General features: G+C 36.5%; 1 protein-coding gene across 2 annotated transcripts in view; it reads right to left on the bottom strand.

The window, feature by feature from the left end:
- Positions 1-23,353, bottom strand: part of GCN2 (protein kinase family protein) — an 83,283-nt gene that overhangs the window by 22,113 nt on the left and 37,817 nt on the right. The window contains exons 14-19 of one of the 2 annotated variants that reach the window (XM_088126799.1): positions 17,805-17,925; positions 17,231-17,371; positions 10,030-10,178; positions 9,663-9,912; positions 193-451; positions 4-97 (exon numbers count right to left, since the gene is read on the bottom strand). In XM_088126799.1, the coding sequence (XP_087982925.1) occupies positions 4-97; positions 193-451; positions 9,663-9,912; positions 10,030-10,178; positions 17,231-17,371; positions 17,805-17,925 (1,014 nt within the window). Of the gene's footprint in view, positions 1-3; positions 98-192; positions 452-9,662; positions 9,913-10,029; positions 10,179-17,230; positions 17,416-17,755; positions 17,926-23,353 lie in introns of both variants that reach the window. The other variant, XM_022294717.2, reaches the window with a different exon arrangement.

Below are 23,353 nucleotides of genomic sequence, written 5' to 3' on the forward strand. Positions count from 1 at the left end.
TACCTGACTAGAGACAATCCAATTAAGAAAAGGTAAACGCAGCTCATGACAGAGTTCAAGTATATCTCCTCCATGAGTCAAAATTTTGACCGTGTTCCTTCAAAATTTGTATGAAAAGATTAGCCAACTCTAACATGTAAGAAGTAAACTAAAAATTTTCTTAAGAAAATACTAGTTCAATTAAGCATGAACCTATTAATTTGCTCAGAGCCATCCAACAAATACATGGGGCTAATTTCCAAATGCTTTGCACAGTGCAGTCTGAACATCTCCCTTGTGACATCAATAACATGATCACGAACCTCAGTGCCCAAATCTGTGTACTGGATAGAGGCAGTACCACAATCATGTTGGTCACCTTTTGTCACTAATGTCTCTTCATCGAAAATAGCATTAACAACTCTATCATATATACTTGAGTCCTCTGATGTTTTCATCGTCCGCAGAATGTCTAGGCATGGAGGAAAACTGCTCAATCAAGCTCGCCAATCAACATCAAATACAATAAACTGAAGAAATATACTTTTTTCTTTCATTTATCCTCTGTGGCTGGTTTTATTTTTTTCTCTATTTATCACTTTCTTCACGCTTTCGAGAGTTTGTATCTTTGAACGATTTTTGTTCATTTTGATACATCAATGAAAAGTTTTGCTTCTTGAGGGAAAAAAAAAAGTTTTATATATTCAATTGTCTTTGATAAATGTCAAAAAAAAAAAATGTCTTTGATAGGAATTAGGATTGCTTTATTTAGGGGGTTGTTTCTCCGCATTAATTTTTGTAATATTTCATACCTTCAATGAAATATAAGTTTCCTAAAAAAGAAAGGTAAAAAAAGAGAGAGAGAAGACTCTTCATAGATAAGAAGGCCTATTTATTGAGGATCACATATACTAATGTAACTGTTAAATTATAGTTTATTTTATTTTAAAGGTTTCCTATTTTATTTAGGTTGGGGTTTTCTTGTTCTAATAGGTAAGTGTTGCCCTTATCCTAATAGGCAAGAATTTCCTTTTAGTTTCTTCTTTGTGATTGCTTTTTATATAGCCTTGTATCAATCATTTGTAGTAATCAAGTGAGAATTATTTTTCCCTTATCAAATTAACATGTTATCAGAGCCGTGAGGCTTCTTTGTTGATTGGCCTTCATCTCGACTATTTTCTTGTTCCTGGGTTTCTTCCGTTACTGTTTTCTGGACCCGTTTCTTTCCTGTTCGTGGATTTCTTCCATCATTCAGCCATCGTCGTCGTCACTATTCATACGCCGCTGTCACCACCTTTCTAAGTCTGCATCGCCGCAACTGTTCGATCGCCGTTTTTTCCACCGAGGTCTTGTTCGCCGCCAGTTGTTCAATCGTTGGAGTCATCGTTAAAAGCCGTCATCGGGTTTTGGGTGTGCCATTCGTGGTCGTCAGATTTTTTGTGTTCGTGGACGCTAGGTATTTCTCTTTCAAAGAGTGGCGGCTAGGGTTTCAAAAGAGAACTAAATTTCTCTCTCAAAGAGTGGCGGTTGCGGCTAGGCTTTCAAAAGAGAACTAAATATTGTTTGGTTCGGTTCACAGTTTTCGGTTCAGTTCGGTTTTGCTCGATCCGGTTCATATTGGTTCAGTTTCAGCCCGATTTGATCTAATTCTGGTCTGGTTCAACCTTTTTCTGGTTTGATTCTACTTGGTTTGGTCCAATTTTGCTTAGTTTGGTCCTTACTTGTTTTTTTCCTAAAATCAAAGTCTAACACGAAACTATTAGGGAAGAAAATTATAAATCTTCCACGGGAGACCTACAATACATCCACCCTAGTTATAGATTGGATGGAAAAAATTATTTAAAATGGTCTCAACTTGTTCAAACGTTCTTAAAAGGAAAAGGAAAATTGAACCACATTACTGGGAAAAGACCCAAACCAGAAGATCCAAAGTTCGACGTGTGGGATGAAGAAGATTCAATTATCATGTCTTGGTTATGGAATTCCATGACTCCGATTGTTAGTGATACATGTATGTTTCTTAAGATCGCAAAGGACATATGGGAAACAATGAAACAAACTTATTCCAAAGTAAAAGACGATGCACAAATATTTGATATCAAAACTCGTATCTTTGGAACAAAACAAAGTAATTAAACAGTGACAGAATATTCTACAATTCTTCAAAGCTTATGGCAAGAATTGGATTACTATCAATGAATTGACATGAAATGTACTGAGGATGCTGCTACTCTAAAAAAGTTTGTCGAAAAAGACCGAATTTATACTTTTCTTGCAGGTCTCAATGTAGAATTTGATTATGTTCGAATACAAATTTTGGGCAAAGATCCCTCATCCCTAAATGAGGTTATTACCGTAATTAGAAGTGAAGAATCTCGTCGTAGTATTATGTTGGAACCACAAACAGAAGAATCGGTCATGAAAATAGGAGGTACTAAAATGACTGAGGTAGAAAATAGTACACATACAGGAGCTAACAATTGGGATGGAGGAAAATCAGGAAATAGAGCCGTGTAGTATGCACTTATGGCAAGAAACTTGGGCACACCAAGGATAAATGTTGGGAGCTACATGGAAAACCTGCAAACTATCAGAATTCAAATTCCAAAAATTGGTCGAATAAAGGTAGTGCAAATAAAGGACATAGCCAAGCTCACATTTCATCAAGTCAGAAAGGCATTGTGACAGAAGAGAGTTTTGAAAAAGGAGAACTAAACACAGATGAGATTGAAAAGCTATGAAGTTTTTTGGAAACCTTAAAAAAGAATCCTAATCAACGTACATGTTCGGTAGCCTTTTCAGGTACAACTTTACACTCTAAACTCTCTACTTGGACTATTTACTCTGGTGCTATGACAAAGAGTAGCTGTCATTTTATCTCCTATAGTCCTTGTCCGAGCAATAAAAAAATATCTACCGCAGATGGTACTCTATTAATAGTGGCTGGTCAAGGAGTCATCCAACTAAATTCAAACATTACCTTAAAAAATGTGCTCTATATACCCCGTTTAACTGTTGATTTGATATCAATAAGAAATTTGATCAAAGATTTGGGATGTCGAGAAACCTTTTTCTCTTCTTGTATTTTCCAGGTCCAGGACAATGGGAAGACGATTGGACTTGCTAAAGAAAAAGACGGACTTTATTATCTTGATACACCTATTGGTCTAGATAGTGTTGGGAAAGATGTTCAAGTCTTAGTTTCCTCACAAACTCATCATTCTTTAAATAATTTTTGGTTGTATCGTTATAGGTTAGGACATCCCTCATTTAGATCTCTTAAGATTTTATTTCCAGATTTGTTCCAGAATTTTAATTTTGATTCAATTCAGTGTGACATTTGTGAATTTGCTAAACACAAGCGTGTTCCATTTCCTAGCAATAATAAACGAATTTCAGTTTCTCTCTCTTATTCATAGTGATGTTTGGGGCCCCTCCAACGTACCAAATACTTCCAAATTTCATTGGTTTATTGTATTCATCGATGACTGTACTAGGGTTTCATGGGTTCATCTTTTAAAACAAAAATCTGACGTTGGTTCTACCATTCAAATATTCTTCCATATGATCAAAAATCAATTTGGAATCCAACCCAAACGATTTCGTTCTGACAATGCTTGAGATTACTTCAACCAAACCTTAACATCATTCTTTCAAAAACATGGAGTTATTCATGAGTCGTCTCGTGTGGAAACTCCTCAACAAAATGGGGTGGCCGAAAGAAAAATTGGTCACATCCTTTCTGTGACCTGTGCCCTTCTTTTTCAAAGAAATGTTCCTAAATCCTTCTAGGGGGAAGCTATATTAACAGCCACTTAATCAATCTATTACCATCTCTACTCTAAATCAAAAAACTCCCATGAATATCCTATCAAAATTTTACCCTAACTTCCGCACAACAAATAACTTGATTCCTCGAGTATTTGGTTGCGTAGTTTTTGTTCACGTTCATAGTCATCAACGAGGTAGACTTGATCCACGAGCACTCAAATGTATTTTTGTTGGATACTTGAACACTCAAAAGGGATATAAATGCTACCATCCTTCTTCTAAAAGGTATTTCATCTCTGCCGATGTTACCCTTTATGAAGATGCTAGCTTCTTTACTTCGCCATATCTTCAAGGGGAGGAAATATTGTTGGAAGATAAGAATTTACCTATTCCTAATCTTATTTTTCCTCTTTACCGTAAACTATACCAAACCCTACTGGAATTGACCCCAACCAACCTTCTTCATCTGTAGACACACCATCAGAGTCATCTAACCCTCCTACTACTATGCCAGTACAGGTTTATTCAGAAAGGAACATTGAAAAAGATAAGCAAGTCCAAGAGTCTGAACATATCTCTGGAACTGAAATTGACGAGGAAAATGTCCGTAATGAGTCTGACATTATAGTATCCACTAATGATGAATCAGATATGGATTTGCCTATTGCTTTGAGGAAGGGAAAACGAACTTCTACTCAATATCCATTATCTCACTTTGTATCCTATGACAAACTCTCAAGTCAATATAGAAGATTTGATGGAGACTCTCCCGATGAAAGTAAGAAAATCTCAATCTATCTTTGTTAAAATGAAGATGATCCCTATTTATAGAGGAATACAAGCTAACAAACAACTAATAGTACCAAACCTTGCAACCAAATACTGCTGGCTTTCCAAAAGATTTGCTCTTGCGCCTAGTCGATGGAACTCCTCCGTATAGTCAGCTATTGAACGAGTTCCTTGTCGACAATTTTGATACTGATTATATAAAATCTGCTCAAAATTGACGGGAAGGAATCGTTCCCTCATTAGTTTTTTCATACGTTCCCAAGTCCTAATAGGGCACTTACCATATCGTTGTTGATTGACCTCTAATTGATCCCACCATGCAGATGCGCCACCCTTGAGTTTAAAAGCAACAAGATGTACCTTCCACGTTCCGAACCCACTCCATGAATCCCTCAATTTCCTTCTTGCCGCTGAAGGTTGGGAGGTCGATCTTCATCTTAAAATCGGATGCATCGTGGTGTCTAACCTGCCTCCTTTGAAATCCCTGTTGGTTGTCATCCATCTCCAAGTAATCATCTTCTTCGTCGCTTGAAAAATCCAGGTAAAAGTCTTGGCGTCTTTGGAACAGAGGGTTGAGATTAACTTCTTGATGATACTGATGATAATCTTGATGTAATCTTGGACCCCCGCTATAATCTTGCCCCCTTTCTTGATGGAATCTTTGAGGTGCTAGCAGCCTTTCTTGGATACGAATACCCTGTCTATCATCCTTCCGAATATCTTGGCTGATTCTTGGAGGCAGAGGTTGGTCATTCTTTGCTGAATTCTGGTTTACATTTAGCGCCTCTAATTGCTGGTGAATCATCCCCAGTATTTGCTTAATCTCACCCACATCACTTTGTAGATTCTTGATCTCTCCGTCAACCAACTGCAAGCGTTTGGTGACTGCCCGTGGTGAGAGAACGGCTAGCTGGTTCGCTTCTTTCCTTGTTATGGAAGAATTGTCTCCCATCGTTCGTTTCTTTCTTGCCATCGAGTGCCCAGAAATGTTTTGGGAGCTCTGATACCAATTTGATGAAGACTCTCTTGATGAAAGTAAGAAAATCTCAATCTATCTTTGTTAAAATGAAGATGATCCCTATTTATAGAGGAATACAAGCTAACAAACAACTAATAGTAACTTGAAGTTACTACACAGTAAAAGAGGCTTATAACTATAAACTAAGATCATGTCTTTAAAACTACCCAAAGCCCCAAACGGCTACATCAAGTTTTATGGTAAACCTTACTCAAGTAAATATTCCAAAAACATACATGGAGGCAATACAACATGAAGAATGGAGACAAGCAATGAATCTTGAAATGCAGGCTTTAGAGAAAAACAGAACATGGGAGTTGGTTACTATGCCTAAAGATAATAAAGTAGTAGGTTGTCAATGGGTATATACTCTGAAATATAAAGCTGATGGAATACTTGAGAGGTATAAAGCATGGTTAGTTGTAAAATGATATACTCAAACATATAGAGTTGATTATCTTGAAACATTTGCACTTGTTGCCAAGATGAACACAGTACGAATACTTCTATCCCTCGCTGTCAATCATGGATGGGACATGTTACAATATGACGTTAAAAATGCTTTTCTGCATGGCAATCTAGAAGAGGAAATTTATATGGAAATTCCACTGGGACATGAGCAAGAAGGAAATAAAGTTTGTAAATTGAAAAAAGCATTTTATGGATTAAAACAATCTCCCAAGGCATGGTTTGGTAGATTTTCTCAGGCTATGAGAAAGATGGGCTATAAACAAAGTCCAGGAGATCATTCATTGTTTATAAAACATTCTACTATGGGGGAGTAACAACATTCCTTGTTTATGTGGACGATATTATCGTCATTGGCAATGATAATAATGAGCAAGATAAACTGAAAAATTGTTTAATCCAAGAATTTGAGGTTAAAAAACTGGAAAGACTGAAATATTTTCTTGGGACAGAAGTAGCCTATTCTAAACAAGGCATATTCTTATTACAACAGAAATATGTGATTGACTTACTTTCTGAAACAGGAAAGCTTGGTAGCAGACCAACGGGAACATCAATTAATCAAAACCATAGATTGTGTGCAGCTAAAAAGAGTCCCCCAGTAAATAAGGAAACTTACCAGAGGTTAGTTGGAAAATTAATATATCTTTCTCATACAAGACCAGATATTATGTATGCTGTAGGAGTGGTGAATCAATTTATGCATAGTCCAAAAGAAGTCCACCTTCAAGCAGTATACTGAATACTTCACTATTTGAAGAAATCTATTGAAAGAGGATGACTATTTAAGAAAAGCGAGAAACTCAATCTAGAAGTTTATACAGATGCAGATTATTGAGGATGGATAAATGATAGGAAATCAACTTCTGCCTATTGTACTTTCTTGGGTGGAAACTTAGTGACATGGAGAAGCAAAAAGCAGAATGTAGTTGCAAGATCAAGTTCAGAAGCAGAATTTAGAGCAATCGCATTAGGTATCTGTGAATTACTCTGGATAAAGATTTAGAAGATTTGAAGATTCCATGGGAAGGGCCTATGAAACTTTATTGTGATAACAAGTCTGTCATCAGTATTGCACATAATCTAGTTCAACATGATAGAACCAAGCATGTTGAAGTTGATAGACACTTCATGAAAGAGAAGTTAGATAGCCGCCTCATATGTACTCCATTTGTACCAAAAAACAATCAAATAGCAAATATTCTTACAACATGATTGAACAACAACTTTGAGCATTTGATTAACAAATTGGGAACAGAAAATATTCATTCACCAACTTGAGGGGGAGTGTTAAATTATAGTTTATTTTATTTGAAAGGTTTCCTATTTTATTTAGGTTAGGGTTTTCTTGTTCTAATAGGTAAGTGTTTCCCTTATCCTAACAGACAAGAATTTCCTTTTAGTTTCTTCTTTGTGACTGCTATTTATATAGCCTTGTATCAATCATTTGTAGTAATCAAGTGAGACTTTAGTTTTCCCTTATCAAATTAAGGGTAACAAACAAAAAGGAACAGAATGAAATCAAGAGAAAAATTGTACAAAAGATAAGACTTCTATTTAATGAAATGAAAATGTTACAGGTATTTATAGAGAAATAAATAACTAACCCACAAACCACTGCCTTAGACCACTCTCCCTAATAATCTCTCCAACCAAAGGCACTACTCCGCTGATCATGAAAACTCTCAATTTACACTCACACAATACAAGAATAACTCCAAGCACTAGGACCCCTGGATAACGAAGTCATCCTTAGGCGACCTCGTAGTTCCTTTAGGGTGAAGACAATAGGCTCCGTCCATAGATTTTCCTTTGTTTTGACCCACTATGCTCAAAGGGATAAGAGATGGTGTATCAAGTTGTTCACAAGAGCCAACTTAATCTTCTTCCAGGGATCTCAAATTAGGGAACTCAACATAAACTCCAAAAGTTTTCTTTTTTTGTTTTTTTTGTTATAAGAAATTGCGCTTTCATTGAAAGAAATGAAAAAAGATACAAAAACAAGTAGGGCATAAAAAAAACTGCCCTACAAGAGGGAACCCCCAAAAGAAAAGGGCTCCAATACAAAAGAACGAGGCCTGACTGATAATTACAAAAAGCCTTAGTGAACGATCCCCATAAAGAGATATTAAACCTAATGAGATCCCAAACATAGTCCACATTTTTCTCCACCCTCTAAACAGTTTCTCTCCAGCCAGATACCCCATAAAGTAGCCAGAAAACACGCCTGCCAAAGAAAACGACCCTTGTCACGAAAAGAGGGGAATAACAGCACTTCCTACATTATTGCCCTACAATCTCTGGAACGAATCCAGATAATCCCAAAACATCTAAAGAACCGAAGTCATAAATCCTGCAAACTGACAGGTCCACAACAAATGCTCGAGATCTTCCGAAGCCCTCCTACAAAGAACACACCACTGTAGGCCCATACAAAAGGAAGACATCCTCTGAATACGATCCATGGTATTGACTTTTCGAAGGAAGACTTGCCACCCAAAGAACTTAATCTTCTTTGGAATTTTAATCTTCCAAAGAAAGGTAAACCAAGGGGTCAACGGGGAAGAGGAAGAAGGAGAAGAAGAAGAAGACGGGTAGTTCAGGATATGGAAGAAGGAGCCACAAGAAAAAGCTTTCGAAGGGTTGGGGGACCACACCCTCACATCCTCCCTCCTATAAAGGAAGGAAGCTCCGGACAATAGATCAAGTAACATAGAAACCTCTAACGATTCCCCGTTAAGGAACGAGTAAGCCCCAAATAAATTGACGGACCCTCTCCCCGGACTGCCAACAACTAAGAAATGTTTGCACTAGGTTTTATTGGGAACTCAACATAACTCCTAAAAGTGTGGGCACTACTAACAACTTCTAAGAAATGTTTGCACTAGTTTTTAATAATAAAATCCATTCGCTGCCTACTAATCTTGCAAGAGCAGATAGAGCATATATTTCCAAGTGATTTGGCATTATCATCCATAATTGATGTAGGTTTACATGATCTTTGTATATACCCTACTTTGTGGTATTACCAATGCTAGTATTTAACTAATAGTAGCCTTTCTTTTTTCTCCTTTTTCTCTTTGATAAAAACTATTTCATTGACATAGATGAAATATAGAAAGGACCAAAGGGGTTAAAAAAGGATCTCCAATTGTTTAATACGAGAGTAGTTACAAAAATATTTGGAGGCTGGACTGGTTGGTAGAGGCTGTAGTTACTGGTTAGTTCTGATGACTACTTTTGCATTTAGCTTCAATTAATACAGTCCAAGTCCAGAAAGAGAGATTGAATGATGTTTTTTTCTAATAGTTCTATGCTTGCTGGTATCAAAAAATCTAGTAATTAAGGCTTGTTTCTCTAATAAAAAAAAATTAAAGAAACTTATTCCTTAGCCAACAAAAGAAAAAGTAATCTTTAATGTTATCACTCCTTGTTGAGTTTGTCCTTTTCTTGTTTTGCTTTTTTCTTTTTCTCTTGCTCCTTCGAGAGCTTGTATCCTAAGCTTTTTTTTTCATTTTATCAATAAAAAATTGTTTCTTGTTCAACAAACAAACAAAAAAAAAAGTCTTACAAGTAACATGGAGGTCATACTTGAGTTACTTCACCAAAGATTTCAAACTAATAATAAACAACTTACTGTCTAATAATTGATACTCCATTTTTGGAGGAAAAGCATGCTGGAGAAGTTCCAAGGCCGAAGGACGTTCGGATGGACTTTGAGACATTAAACGTCGTAACAAGGACGCTTGTTCAGGAAATTCAGCAATCCAAGCATTTGGAATCTCTCCTTTCTGCTTCAGATCAGATAGAACAAGGTGCCTTTCCATCGCAGTTCCAAAAGGGTGCCAGAGTTCAAAAAACACAATACCTAAACTGTACATATCAGCCTGTAATGCACAGAGACCCAACATCAACCAACCAGAACAGCTACAGGAAAACATATTGCCAACAGATTCAATCCAGACACTGTCACAAGGTGAGCGTGAACCTAAGTAGAAACTTACCATTTCATCAATCTTTGGCCATCCTTGTTCAATTTCAGGTGCTGTGTAAAAGTAGGTCCCAACTTGACCAGTACCATCAATTGAAACTCCAATTGTATCTGGAGGAACGCCTAGATCCTGATCTAATTGCTCCAGCTTCAAGAACTTAGCTGCAAAAAAAAATAAATAAATAAAATTAAAAAAAAAATAGACAAGATAGTGATTGAGCTCAAACAGAGAGAACTCATATGCATCTGCAATAAATTAGCCATCCCAATAGCTTTGAAGGTGCCCAAAAACAAGAATGGGTTTTCTCATTGCAACTTGAGCACATCAAATAATGGCACCTACAGTTTTAGTCGATGTTCAAAGAACTTCCAATAAAATGCCAAACATAAGAAAAAGATAAAAGATGATTTCAGATCATGAGTTCTGGGAATGAGACCTAGATTGTTTAACATACTCTTGGAAGGATAAAAATATTTCTAAGTTTGTTCTCAACTAAATTTTCAACATTGGACAAAATCATGGCTCAATGAGTCAATTTTAATCTTAAACTATCAATTTTGTCAAATTTAACCCTAAATTTGAATAAATAATTCGATTGGAACCTCAATTAGTTAAATTTTATGTTCTTAAAAAAAAAATATATGTGACTGGATAAAACTTGTTTGTGGGTTCTAGTTTTTTTAATTGTGTTGCTTTTAGTTGGATTTGGACTTTTTTGTTGCTAAATTTGGGTACCTTTTAACCTGCTTATTCTATGGCTTACTCTGTGGCTTGATTTTTTTGAGTGTTTTCCTGGTTTAGTTTTGTTTAGTGGTTAGTCAGTGGGCAATATTAAAATTTCATTTTGAGGAAGTATTTTTTTTCACAAATTCACAAGGTGTGAAAGAAAGCAATGTAAAGCCAAAAAAAATGAAAAAACAACCAAAGGATGCGTACAAAGTCAGAAGATACTAGAGCATACAACTTTGATGACCAAAACCTTTGACAAATGCGGCGAAGGATTCTTAACCATTCCCATAAAGCTAGAATAATGACAGAAATTTCACCACCAGAAAACCATCTTAGGAGGGCCCGAAACTCCATCTTTTCAGCAAAATTCTCTAACCTTCAAGAGATCATCTTCAATATTTTTAACTTCCCGCTCATCTTCGTGACCGAAGCCTCTATACTTGGCAAAAATTTTAGCATAAACATCTACTCACTCCTTGTACTCAATTGAAATTTGCAACTCCAGCTTTCTTCTATCGTGATCCGTTAAATTAGAGTTTATTTTATTTTAAATGTTTCCTATTTTATTTAGGTTAGGGTTTTATTGTCCTAATAGGTAAGTATTTCCTTGTCCTAATAGGCAAGAATTTCTTTTTAGTTTCTTCTTTGTGACTGCTATTTAAATAGCCTTGTATCAATCATTTAGAGTAATTAAGGAAGAATTATTTTCTTTTCTTATTATTAACATGGTATCAGAGACCTCTAGGTTTCTTCAAAAAAAATTTTTTAACTTAGTTTTTATACTCATTAGGGTTTTGTGCCCATTAGGTTTTTTTTGTCGATTTTGTTTATTACTGCCGCCGCTCAACTCACAGCCACCGCCGACCGCTGCTAACCACCGCCGGCCACCACCGACAACCGCCGACCGCCGCCGGCCACCTCCGGCCACCGTTTGCTGATTCGCCAGAGCTGCTGTTTTTCGAGTGCTGTTCGTGGGTTTCGTCTCGCCGTCTTTCGTCACCGACAACAGTCACCGTCACCAGTTTTATTCGTCGCCACCACCGTTGCCGCCGTCGTCCTTTCCTGTTACGTCCGGTCCAGTCAACCCGGCTCGTCCAGTTTGGTTCAGTGTTTTTCAGTCCAGTTCAGTTCATTGTCGATCGTTTCGACAGGTTTCAGTTCGTTTCAATCAGATTTGGTTCAATTCAACTATTTTTGATTCGGTTCAGCCCTTTTTCGATTCGGTACAGTACTGTTTTTTCAGTTTTGGATCTCCATTTTTGAGTTGCAGTTTAGTCTTAGTATCAATGTCACAGTCGTCCAAAATTACAAAAAACTTGGACATAAATGAGATCAAACAATTAAGGAGCTTCTTAAAAACTTTGGATAATGCTCCTAGTCAAGGTACAGGTTCGGTAACTTTGACGAGTACAACTTCCCAGCCTAAACTTTGTACCTGGATTATTGATTCTGGTGCAACAGACCATATGACGAATAGTAGCTGTCATTTTATCTCTTACAGTATTTGTCCGAGCAATAAGAAAATTTCTACAGCATATGGTACCTTGGTAACAGTAGCTGGTCAAGGAGACATCAAGATAAATTCAAACATTACTTTAAAGAATGTGCTTCATATACCACGTTTAACTGTTAATTTGATATTGGTAAAGAATTTGATCAAAGATTTAGGTTGCAGAGTAACTTTTTCTGATTCTTTTTGTATTTTACAGGACCAGGGCAATGGGAAGATTATTGGACTTGCTAATGAAAAAGATGGACTTTATTATCTTAATGATCTTGTCGGTCAGACTAGTGTTCCAGTCTCCTTCACCTCACAAACTCATCATCCCTCAAGTAAGCTTTTGTTGAATCATTATAGACTAGGACATCCTTCATTTCGAACTCTTAAAATATTGTTTCCCGATTTATTCCAAAATCTTAATCCTGAGTCACTTCACTGTGAAGTTTGTGAATTCGCTAAACACAAGCGTGTACCCTTCTCTAGTAATAATAAACGAATATCAGTTCCCTTCTCTCTTATTCATACTGATGTGTGGGGTCCCTCCAATGTTCCAAATGTTTCCAAATTTCGTTGGTTTATTGTATTCATTGATGACTGTACTCGAGTCTCATGGGTTTATCTTTTAAAACAAAAATCTAATGTTGGTTCTACCATTCAAACATTCTTTCATATGATAGAAAACCAATTCGGAATCAAACCCAAACGATTCCGTTCTGACAATGCTCGAGATTACTTCAATCAAAACTTAACATCCTTCTTTCAAAAACATGGAGTCATCCATGAGTCATCGGACACTCCTCAACAGAATGGAGTGGCCGAAAGAAAAATTGGTCACATCCTTTTTGTGACACATGCCATTCTTTTTCAAAGAAATGTTCCTAAATCCTTATGGGGGGAAGCTGTGTTAACATCCACTTATTTAATCAATCGGTTACCATCTGCTACTCTAGACCATAGAACTCCTATGAATATTCTATCAAAATATTATCCTGATTTTCGAACAACAAATAACTTGACTCCTCGAGTATTTGGTTGTGTAGCCTTTGTTCATGTTCACAGTCATCAGCGAGGTAAACTTGATCCACGAGCACTCAAGTGTATTTTTGTCGGATACTCGAACACTCAAAAGGGATATCAATGCTATCATCCTCCTTCAAAAAGGTTCTTCATCTCTGCTGATGTTACCTTTTATGAAGACACCAGCTTCTTTACCTCACCTTATCTTCATAGGGAGGAACTATTATTGGAAGATAAGGATTTGCCCATTCCCAACCTCACATTTCCTATATCAAATCCTTTACCACCCTTAGACACCTTACCAGGACCATCTAACCCTTGTACTACTACACCATTACAGGTTCATTCAAGAAGGAACACTGAAAAAGATAAGCACGTCCAAGAGTCTGAACATATCCCTGTAACTGAAATTGACGAGAAAATAATCAATGATGAATCAGACATTATAGTATCTACTAATGATGAGTCAGACATTACAATATCTGCTAATGATGAGTCAGACCTGGATTTGCCGATTGCTTTAATAAAGGGAAAACGGACTTGTACTCAATATCCATTGTCTCACTTTGTATCATATGACAAACTCTCAAGTCAGTACAGAAGTTTTATGGTTAACCTTACTCAGATAAATATTCCAAAAACATATATGGAGGCAATACAACATGAAGAATGGAGGCAAGCAATGAATCTTGAAATGCAAGCTTTAGAAAAAAATAAAACATGGGAGTTGGTTACTACGCCTAAAGATAAGAAAGCTGTAGGATGTCGATGGATATATACTGTAAAGTATAAAGCAGATGGAACACTCGAGAGGTACAAAGCACGGTTGGTTGCTAAGGGATATACTCAAACATATGGAGTTGATTACCTTGAAACATTTGTGCCTGTTGCCAAGATGAACACAGTACGAATACTTTTATCTCTCGCTGTAAATCATGGATGGGACATGTTACAATATGATGTAAAAAATGCTTTTCTACATGGTGATCTTGAAGAAGAAATTTATATGGAGATTCCACCTGGATATCAGCAAGCAGAAAATAAAGTTTGTAAATTAAAAAAGGCGTTGTATGGATTAAAGCAATCTCCTAGGGCATGGTTTGGTAGATTTTCTCAAGTCATGAGGAAGATGGACTATAAACAAAGTCAAGGAGATCATACATTGTTTATAAAACATTCTGCTACAGGGGAGTAACAGCATTGATTGTTTATGTGGACGATATTATCGTCACTGGTAATGATAATAATGAGCAAGAAAAACTGAGAAATTGTTTAATCCAAGAGCTTGAAGTTAAAGAATTGGGAAGACTGAAATATTTTCTTAGGATAGAAGTAGCCTATTCTAAACAAGGCATATTCTTATCACAACAGAAATATGTGATTGACTTACTTTCTGAAACAAGAAAGCTTGGCAGCAGACCAATAGGAACACCAATTGATCAAAACCATAGATTATGTGCATCTGAACAGAGTCCTCCAGTAAATAAGGAAACTTACTAGAGGTTAGTTGGAAAATTAATATATCTTTCTCATACGAGACCAGATATTGCGTATGCCGTAGGAGTGGTAAGCCAATTTATGCATAGTCCAAAAGAAATTCATCTTCAAGCTGTGTACCGAATACTCCACTATTTAAGAACACCATTGGGAGAGGATTGTTGTTTAAGAAAGGCGAGAAACTCAATCTAGAAGTTTATACAGATGCAGATTATGCAGGATCAATAGACGATAGAAAATCCACTTCTGGCTATTGTACTTTCTTTGGTGGGAACCTAGTGACATGGAGAAGTAAAAAACAAAATGTAGTTGCAAGATCAAGTTCAGAAGCGGAATTTAGAGCAATGGCATTGGGCATCTGCGAATTACTGTGGATAAAAATTATTTTAGAAGATTTGAAGATTCCATGGGAAGGGCCTATGAAACTTTATTGTGATAACAAGTCTGCCATTAGTATTGCACATAATCCAGTTCAACATGACAGAACCAAGCATGTTGAAGTTGATAGACACTTCATAAAAGAGAAGTTAGATAGCGGCCTCATATGTACTCCATTTGTACCGACAAACAATCAAATAGCAGATATTCTTACAAAAGGATTGAACAACAACAACTTTGAGCATTTGGTTAACAAGCTGGGAATGGAAAATATTCATTCACCAGCTTGAGGGGGAGTGTTAAATTATAGTTTATTTTATTTTAAATGTTTCCTATTTTATTTAGGCTAGGGTTTTATTGTCCTAATAGGTAAGTATTTCCTTATCCTAATAGGCAAGAATTTCTTTTTAGTTTCTTCTTTGTGATTGCTATTTATATAGCCTTGTATCAATCATTTGGAGTAATTAAGGAAGAATTATTTTCTTTTCTTATTATTAACATGATTTTCTTCGTAAGAAACCGTTTCTTTTTGCATTTTTTTTTTTTTGAGAAACAAAAATTTCTTTTTTTTTTTTGAACAACAAATGGGAGTGGTGGTATTTGAACTCATGACTTTTTGGTCAAAGACATGTGTCAATTACCGTTGAGCTAAGCTCGGTAATAAGAAACAAATATTTCATTGATGGTATGAAATATACAATATTCCACGAGGGCAAGTTACAAAAACACCTTCTAGTTAGGGATAAGGTCGTTTAGAGTGTAAGTATTACAAGGAGAGTAGAAACATTTACACCAACCTACCGCCAGTACAATAACTCTATCGAAAAAGGAATTAAAAAGGGAGAAAAGAGTCATTGAAGCTTCTATCATTTGATTTCAGCCATAATTTCCAAAAGAAGGGCCTTCTTTTGTAGCAAAAGGATAGCTCTCTCCATGCCCTTAACATCTTCTTCATTTTTTCCCATTTTTTCACTGCTTTCTTGCCCATTTTTCTTCTATTTGAGGTTAGTTGAACCCACCATGCTGCTGCCCCTCCTTTCAATTTGTATTTTACCAACTTCACTTGTCGTTTTCCCGGGATATCCATGCATTCCAAGAAATCCTCTACTTGTTTGATCCAATCTAAGAATTTTTCCATGTCTAACCTCGAGTCAAAGTATGGTAAGTCAATTTTAAGCTTGTACCCCGTGTGCTTTACTTTATATTTTCGTCTTCTCCTTTTTCTTGCACAGTTGTCATCATCCCTTGAGGAATCCGAAGTATCATCTGTGGAGGTTGAATCTGATTCTTGGACCCTTTTCTTGTTTTTCTTGGACTTTTTGTGATTCTTGGACCTTTTGGCTCGATGAATGTGCAATTCCTTCCTCTTTGTGGTTTGAACCATTCTTCTTCCTCTCATATTTCTTAGTGAAAAAATCAGTAGGTTCTTCAATCTTGTTTTCATTGGGTTGCTGTTTTTCCTCAACTTTCTCGTTTCCTTTATCTAATTTTGCACTAAGCTTTGTATTCTCTCCCTCAATAATCCTCTCAAGCCCCTTTGTATCTCTTCAACAGCTTCATCAATCCTTGTCATTCGATTGGTTAAGCCTTCCAAGGGAAGGATACGGTGTTGAATATCGAGCACAGCCGTATGAAGCTCGCCGGAACAGGTTTCTCCCTTACCCACTTCTGAATTCTTGGTGTTAGTCATCTTTCTTGGACAGAATTTTACCAAGCTCTGATACCAATTCTTGGTGGAGTAGAAAAGGCCTTAGGCTCGTTATTTTATTGATCATAAAAAAAGTGTACAAGAAGGGGAAGCCTAACCTTTATATATAGGCTTAGCTTATGGACCAATGGGCTTTAATTACAATAATGGTTAACTAACTAAAGTTAACCACAGTAGCTAACTAATAACCTAACTAATTCTAAAAAACAAAATACTTGAGCTAAAATACAAAGAAAACCCTAACATTTAAGCACATAACAAACTACTACATCATGAACTATCTCAGTTTTCTACCAGAAGAGTCTCACAAGGAAAAAGTAAGCTAATAATCAGAAAAATAAAAGCGATAAAGTTGACATTAAATTGAAGTACATAAATCATACCAAGACCAAAATCCCCAATTTTGATATCATTGCGGGCATCAAAGAAAATGTTATTTGGAGTTAAATCCCGATGAATGATCCCTTGTCCATGTATATGTGCCAAACCTTCCACAATTTGATGGAATAAATGCCATGCCAAGTCTTTATCAAAATGAGTATATGATTCAAAATCCTGGCGAAGAGTCCTTCAAACGATAAAAAGGAGCAAGACAATAGTGTGGATACGCAATTAATGCCAGTAAAGCCATTTTAAATAATCCAACAAATAGTTTTTGACTTGCTATACAGTGAATACAGCTGCAACAAAAGAAAAGTGAAGCAAGCAATAGACTTATATAGGTAAATAACAAAACTTATAAAGTAAACTGGGTCAAAATTCACATTTATTTCAACCTTTTGGACCTCTATCATATTGATCTTATTATGAATTAAATTGAAAGCTCTTAAGAAAAACCACTCGTCCTGGTCCATTGTATAGTAAATACAAAACAAGAAGAGAATGCAAAGATCAAGAAAAAATTCTACCTAGGACAATATTCCATTTGGATATACAGATATGTTGATTCCAGCTTACTCTCATGTTCCAGTGTATCTGCTGCACTCACACCTTTATAGCTGAAAGTAGAGCTCAGCGGAGTTGTTGATCCCCAAGCCGTTTCTCCATAAGAATCAGAAAACCCAGTTTCATACCATGCCTGAAAGGTTTTAATGCAAGTTTTATATAATCATCTAATGACCAGACAGTTCTTCCTACTTCAGAAATCACATTAGGGAGGAAGCCTTTTCAACTGATTAGATGTAAAAATACATGGTTTATCAAGGAAAACCTTATCTACCCTCTAAACGAAGAATAAAAAACCAAATATTCTTCTTGAATTAATAATTTAGTATCTAACTCGGTCCTCTGTGAGGCCCCAGTAGTAATTACCTACACTTGGAAGGGTAGGAAAGGGAATTCACCTACTGACCATTAGGAAAGCTTTTTCTTTTTTAATAAGAATAACTTCTCATTGAATTAATAAAAAGATAATACAATTGTTCAAGGAAGCAAACTCTCGAAAGAATGAAAAGCTACAATAAACAAAAAAACATAAGACACAAGTTAAGAAACACTCCCCAATTAGCATTGATAATGCTGGAGAATAATGTGAGAATGAGTCAACAAGAGTACACCAATAGGAGGCCAACCCTTACGAAAGCTTGGTATGGTTGGTTGGGGCTGGGGGGATTATATTGTCTATGTAGGAAGTTATAGAGGTAGGTTTTATTTTGTGCTTGTTGCAAGGTTAGGTAGGAAAGCTTCTCAGTCCTCTCAAAAAGACTGTGGCATTTGTATGGCCTGAAAGCATTTATTCTAATTGAATATCGGAATAGCAAGGGAAACCTTACAAATTGGGAGCAAGTTCATCCTAGGAAGATGGCTCCGAAAAAACTCGAGGAACCTTGTGAGAGTTTGGAGGAGTTGGGTAACGCTCGAGATGAACTTCAGAAAATTTCATCATTAGAAAAGACATCGCACCAAATGTCAGAGCAGTGGGAAGAACAACGACGTGACGTGATTCACTGCTATGGGCAACCTACTACAGCAGCGACGAGCGGTGGACCTGCTGCTATGGGCAACGAAAACAACGACGAACTGCTCCTGAAGAGAGAGTCAAAGATGACGAGAGAAGGGAGGATAAAACGAGATGGTGAGAGAAAGGAAATTGAAACAAGATTAAGAGGGAAGAGAAAGAAGAGGCGTGAGATTTAGGGGTTTTGAAAAGAGGGTGAGAAGATGAAACTTAAATAAAACCCTAAAAATGAAAGGCTAAGATTAAAAGTAAATGAATGGTTGAGATTGAAAGTAGATATATTAATATAATTATATATTTAAAATTAAAATATTGTTGGATTTATCAATATTTGTGTAAATATTAGTTGTCAATATTAGTTGTTAATATTTATTCTTTATTGTTGATATTTAGTCTGTATGGTAGTTATGTAAGGTAGTTATTGCTTTCCTTGTTTGTAGTAGGTCATTCTCCTATATAAGAAGACCTAAGTTACATGTTTGAATATAGCAGAATATTTTTATTCACTCAAATTTACATGGTATTAGAGCTTACGAAGTAAACCGTAACTCTCAAAACCCTAGCCATCATCAAAAATACAAAACCCTAATTTTAAAACCCTACCCGTCAATCAAAACCCTAGTCGTCATCCATTCCTCCTTCTAGTAAGTCTACCTTCGGCCAACTCCACACGACAACGCAACTGTTGTTGTCGATCCGCTGTCCTCACCGTCGATCCGCACCGGTGTCATCCGCATAAATCCATCGCGACTTCCATCCGCGAAGCAACCCATCGTCTGCCGGTCTCCGTCATCCGCACAGATCCATCGCGACACGACCCCTCATTTGTCGGCCTCCACGTCTCTTCATCCGGTATCCGCAACCGTCCATCTCTGCCTGGCGGACATCCTCGCCATCTTCGATCTGCCAACACTCTCGCCGGTCGCCATCTTCTGCTCACAGTCGACCTCTTCTGCTCGCAGATCTGTTCACAGCCACCTCACAACAAACATCACCAACGCTATGTCTAACCTCCGTTCGTAGATTCGTGTCGCCGCATCGTCGTTCCTTCGTAGATCTATTAGTCCGGCAACATCCTTCGCAGATCTGTCAGTCCAGCCGCCGCAAATCTCACCGCCAACTCTGCAGTCGCCGTCAATCCTGCCCGCCGAAGATTTTCTAAGTATTGCCACTGTTCAGTGCTTTGGTTCAAATCGGTTCGAGTTGGTTCATCTGGCATAACTTTTTCTGAGTTGGTTTGACTCTCCTGGTTATGGTTATCTCCTTTCTAATATCAATTTGTAGCCTGATTTGATTTGGTTAATTACTATTTGGTGGTATGGTTTTGTTGTCAGTTTTTGTTCACGGCAATTTGTTTATTTAAAATTGTCCAAATCTCAATTGACAGTGATAGAGAAATGTTTAGTGATAGTCGTGGTGACTCAAGTATAGAGCAAATTCATCAAATTCTAGAATTGCTATCCTCCAATTTACCTTCTAATAACTCATGTGTATCCTTGACACAAACAGGTATTTATTCTAAGGCTTTCTCGTGTAGTAACTCATCTCCATGGATTATAGATTCTAAAGCTTCTGATCATATGACAAGTTCTTCTAATCTCCTTGAATCATACATTCCTTCATATTCCAATGAAAAAGTTAGAATTGCAGATGGTAGTTTTTCATGGTAGTTTTTCTTCTGTTGCAGGAAAAGGAACCATTAAATTGACTGAGATCATTTCGTTACAGTCTGTCCTCCATGTTCCACAATTAGCCTGTAATCTTTTATCTGTCAACCAACTTTCTAAAGATTCTAACTGTCGTATTACTTTCTTTGAATCCCATTGTATTTTTCAGAATCAGAACTTGGAGAGGATAATTGGTCACAGTAGGATGTTTGATGGTCTCTACGACTTTGATGAAGGTACCTTTAGTTTTTGGGTGTACTACTTACGTTCACACACCTAGTCATTTCAGATCAAAACTTGACCCTTGCGCTTTTAAATGCATTTTCTTAGGCTATGCTTCAGGTCAAAAGGATTATAAATGTTTTGATCCTTAGACAAAAAAAACTTTTTGTGAGTATGGATGTGTCTTTTTTAGAAAATCAACCATATTTTTACCCAAAATTCTCTTTGGGAGAGAGAATAAATTTGGAAATAAATTTGTAAGATAATTTCTGGGATATTGTTGTTCATCTTCCTAGTCCAATCTGTTCGAATTTTACTAGTCCTTCAATGCCAAGTATAGAAACGGTCCAATCAGGGGGAGAAATACTACAAAATGATTCTGCGAATCCTAGTTTTGAGTTAAAGTTCTATACTAGAATGAAATTCAATTAGAAGAACCAAGATCAAATAGTTACTCCTTCACAAAGCCAATCTGAGACTCCGAGAAATGAAACTGAACTATTTGATAATCCTCCCTCTTCAACTTTGTCTGTTAATCCCTCTTCTTCAAATTTTCAAAATAATTCACTTGATATCTCTGACCTTGATGTTCCCATAGCCATTAGAAAAAGCATTCGAAATTGTACCAAATATCCTATTTCGAACTACAATTCATATGAAGCTATTAAATAGTCATAAGGTCTTCACATCTAGGATAACTAATTTATTTGTTCCAAGGAATATACATGAAGCTTTAGAAGATCCAAATTGGAAACTAGCTGTCATGAAGGAGATGAATGCTCTAAAGCAAAACAGTACTTGGGAGATAGTAGAGTTGCCAAAAGATAAGAAACAAGTGGGATGTAAATAGGTGTTTACCGTAAAATGTAACGCAAATGGTAGCATCAAGAGATATAAGGCTAGATTGGTAGCTAAAGGCTTCACTCAAACCTACAGGATAGATTATCAAGAAACGTTTGTTCCTGTTGCAAAAATTAACTCTATTAGAGTTCTTTTGTCTCTTGCAATTAATTCAGGTTGGCATCTCCATCAGCTTGATGTGAAAAATGTTTTTCTTAATGGCAATCTCGAGGAAGAAGTTTTTATGAATTTAGCTCCAGGTTTTGAAAGGAACTCGGATGGAATAAAATCTGCAGATTAAAGAAATCTCTCTGTGGCCTCAAACAGTCTCCTAGAGCTTGGTTCGAACGATTCGGAAAAGTCATATCGAGTTATGGATTTCTTCAAAGTCAAGCTGACCATACTATATTTTATAAACACTCTGACAATAATAAAATCTCAATTCTGATTGTCTATGTAGATGATATTATTTTCACTGGTGATGATGAAGCTGGACTAGCTGATCTTAAGAAAAATCTAGCAAGTGAATTTCAAATCAAGGACTTAGGAACATTAAAATATTTTCTAGGGATGGAATTCGCAAGATCGAAGAAAGGTATATTCGTTAATCAAAGAAAATATGTTCTTGACTTACTTGGAGAAACAGGATTGCTTGGTTGCAGGATCGCAGAAACTCCTATTGAACCTAACTTGAAATTACAAGCAACAAACGCAGAAGAAATAAAGGATAGGGAACAATACCAGATACTTGTGGGAAGATTAATTTATTTGTCACATACGCGACCAGATATTGCATTTATTGTAACTATGGTAAGTCAATTCATGCATGCACCTAGACCAACTCATTTTGAAGCTGTATATAGAATCTTGAGATATTTGAAGGGAACTCCTGGAAAAGGTATTTTATTTGAAAAGAATAACCACTCCCAAGTAGAAATTTATACTGATGCAGATTGGGCTGGAAGTACTATTGATAGAATATCTACTTCTCGTTACTGTTCCTTTCTTGTAGGAAATCTAGTTACATGTAGAAGCAAAAAAACAAAATGTAGTGGCCAAGAGTAGTGCTGAAGCAGAGTTTAGAGCATTGCCTCATGGAATTTGTGAAGGTATATGGATCATAAGGATGCTTGAAGAATTGAAGATCTCGACACCTATACGGATTTATCGTGACAATAAGTCTGCCATATCCATAGCTCATAACTCTGTGCTACATGACCGAACCAAACATATCGAGTTTGACAAACATTTTATTAAAGAGAAGATTGATGCAGGTGCAATATGTATCCCTAATCTTCCGACAACAGAGCAAATTGCCGATGTTTTAACTAAGGGACATCCAAAGAAACAATTCGACAATTTAATCAGCAAGCTGGCTATGGACGACATCTTCAAACCAGCTTGAGGGGGAGTGTTGGATTTATCAATATTTGTGTAAATATTAGTTGTCAATATTAGTTGTTAAAATTTAGTCTTTATTGTTGATATTTAGTCTTTATGGTAGTTATTGCTTTCCTTGTTTTTAGTAAGTCATTCTCCTATATAAGAAGACCCAAGTTACATGTTTGAATATAGCAGAATATTTTTATTCACTCAAATTTACAAATATATATACACATTTATAATTTCAGGTTGGGTCGGGTTGACTTGAATTTTTTAACAGTGAACCCGTGACCCGACCCAAACTGCTCGATTCAGAAAAATCACAACCCAACCCAAACCGAGCCTTTATCTAACCCAACCCAACCCAGTTCTTCGGGTTGTCTGGTTATTTGAACACCCTTACTCGAACGATTTGGAAGAGCTGCCTACAAGCTAAA

This window comes from Momordica charantia (assembly GCF_013281855.1).
Source record: "Momordica charantia cultivar OHB3-1 chromosome 7 unlocalized genomic scaffold, Mcharantia_2.0 BLBB01000007.1, whole genome shotgun sequence".
Classification (NCBI taxonomy): domain Eukaryota; kingdom Viridiplantae; phylum Streptophyta; class Magnoliopsida; order Cucurbitales; family Cucurbitaceae; genus Momordica; species Momordica charantia.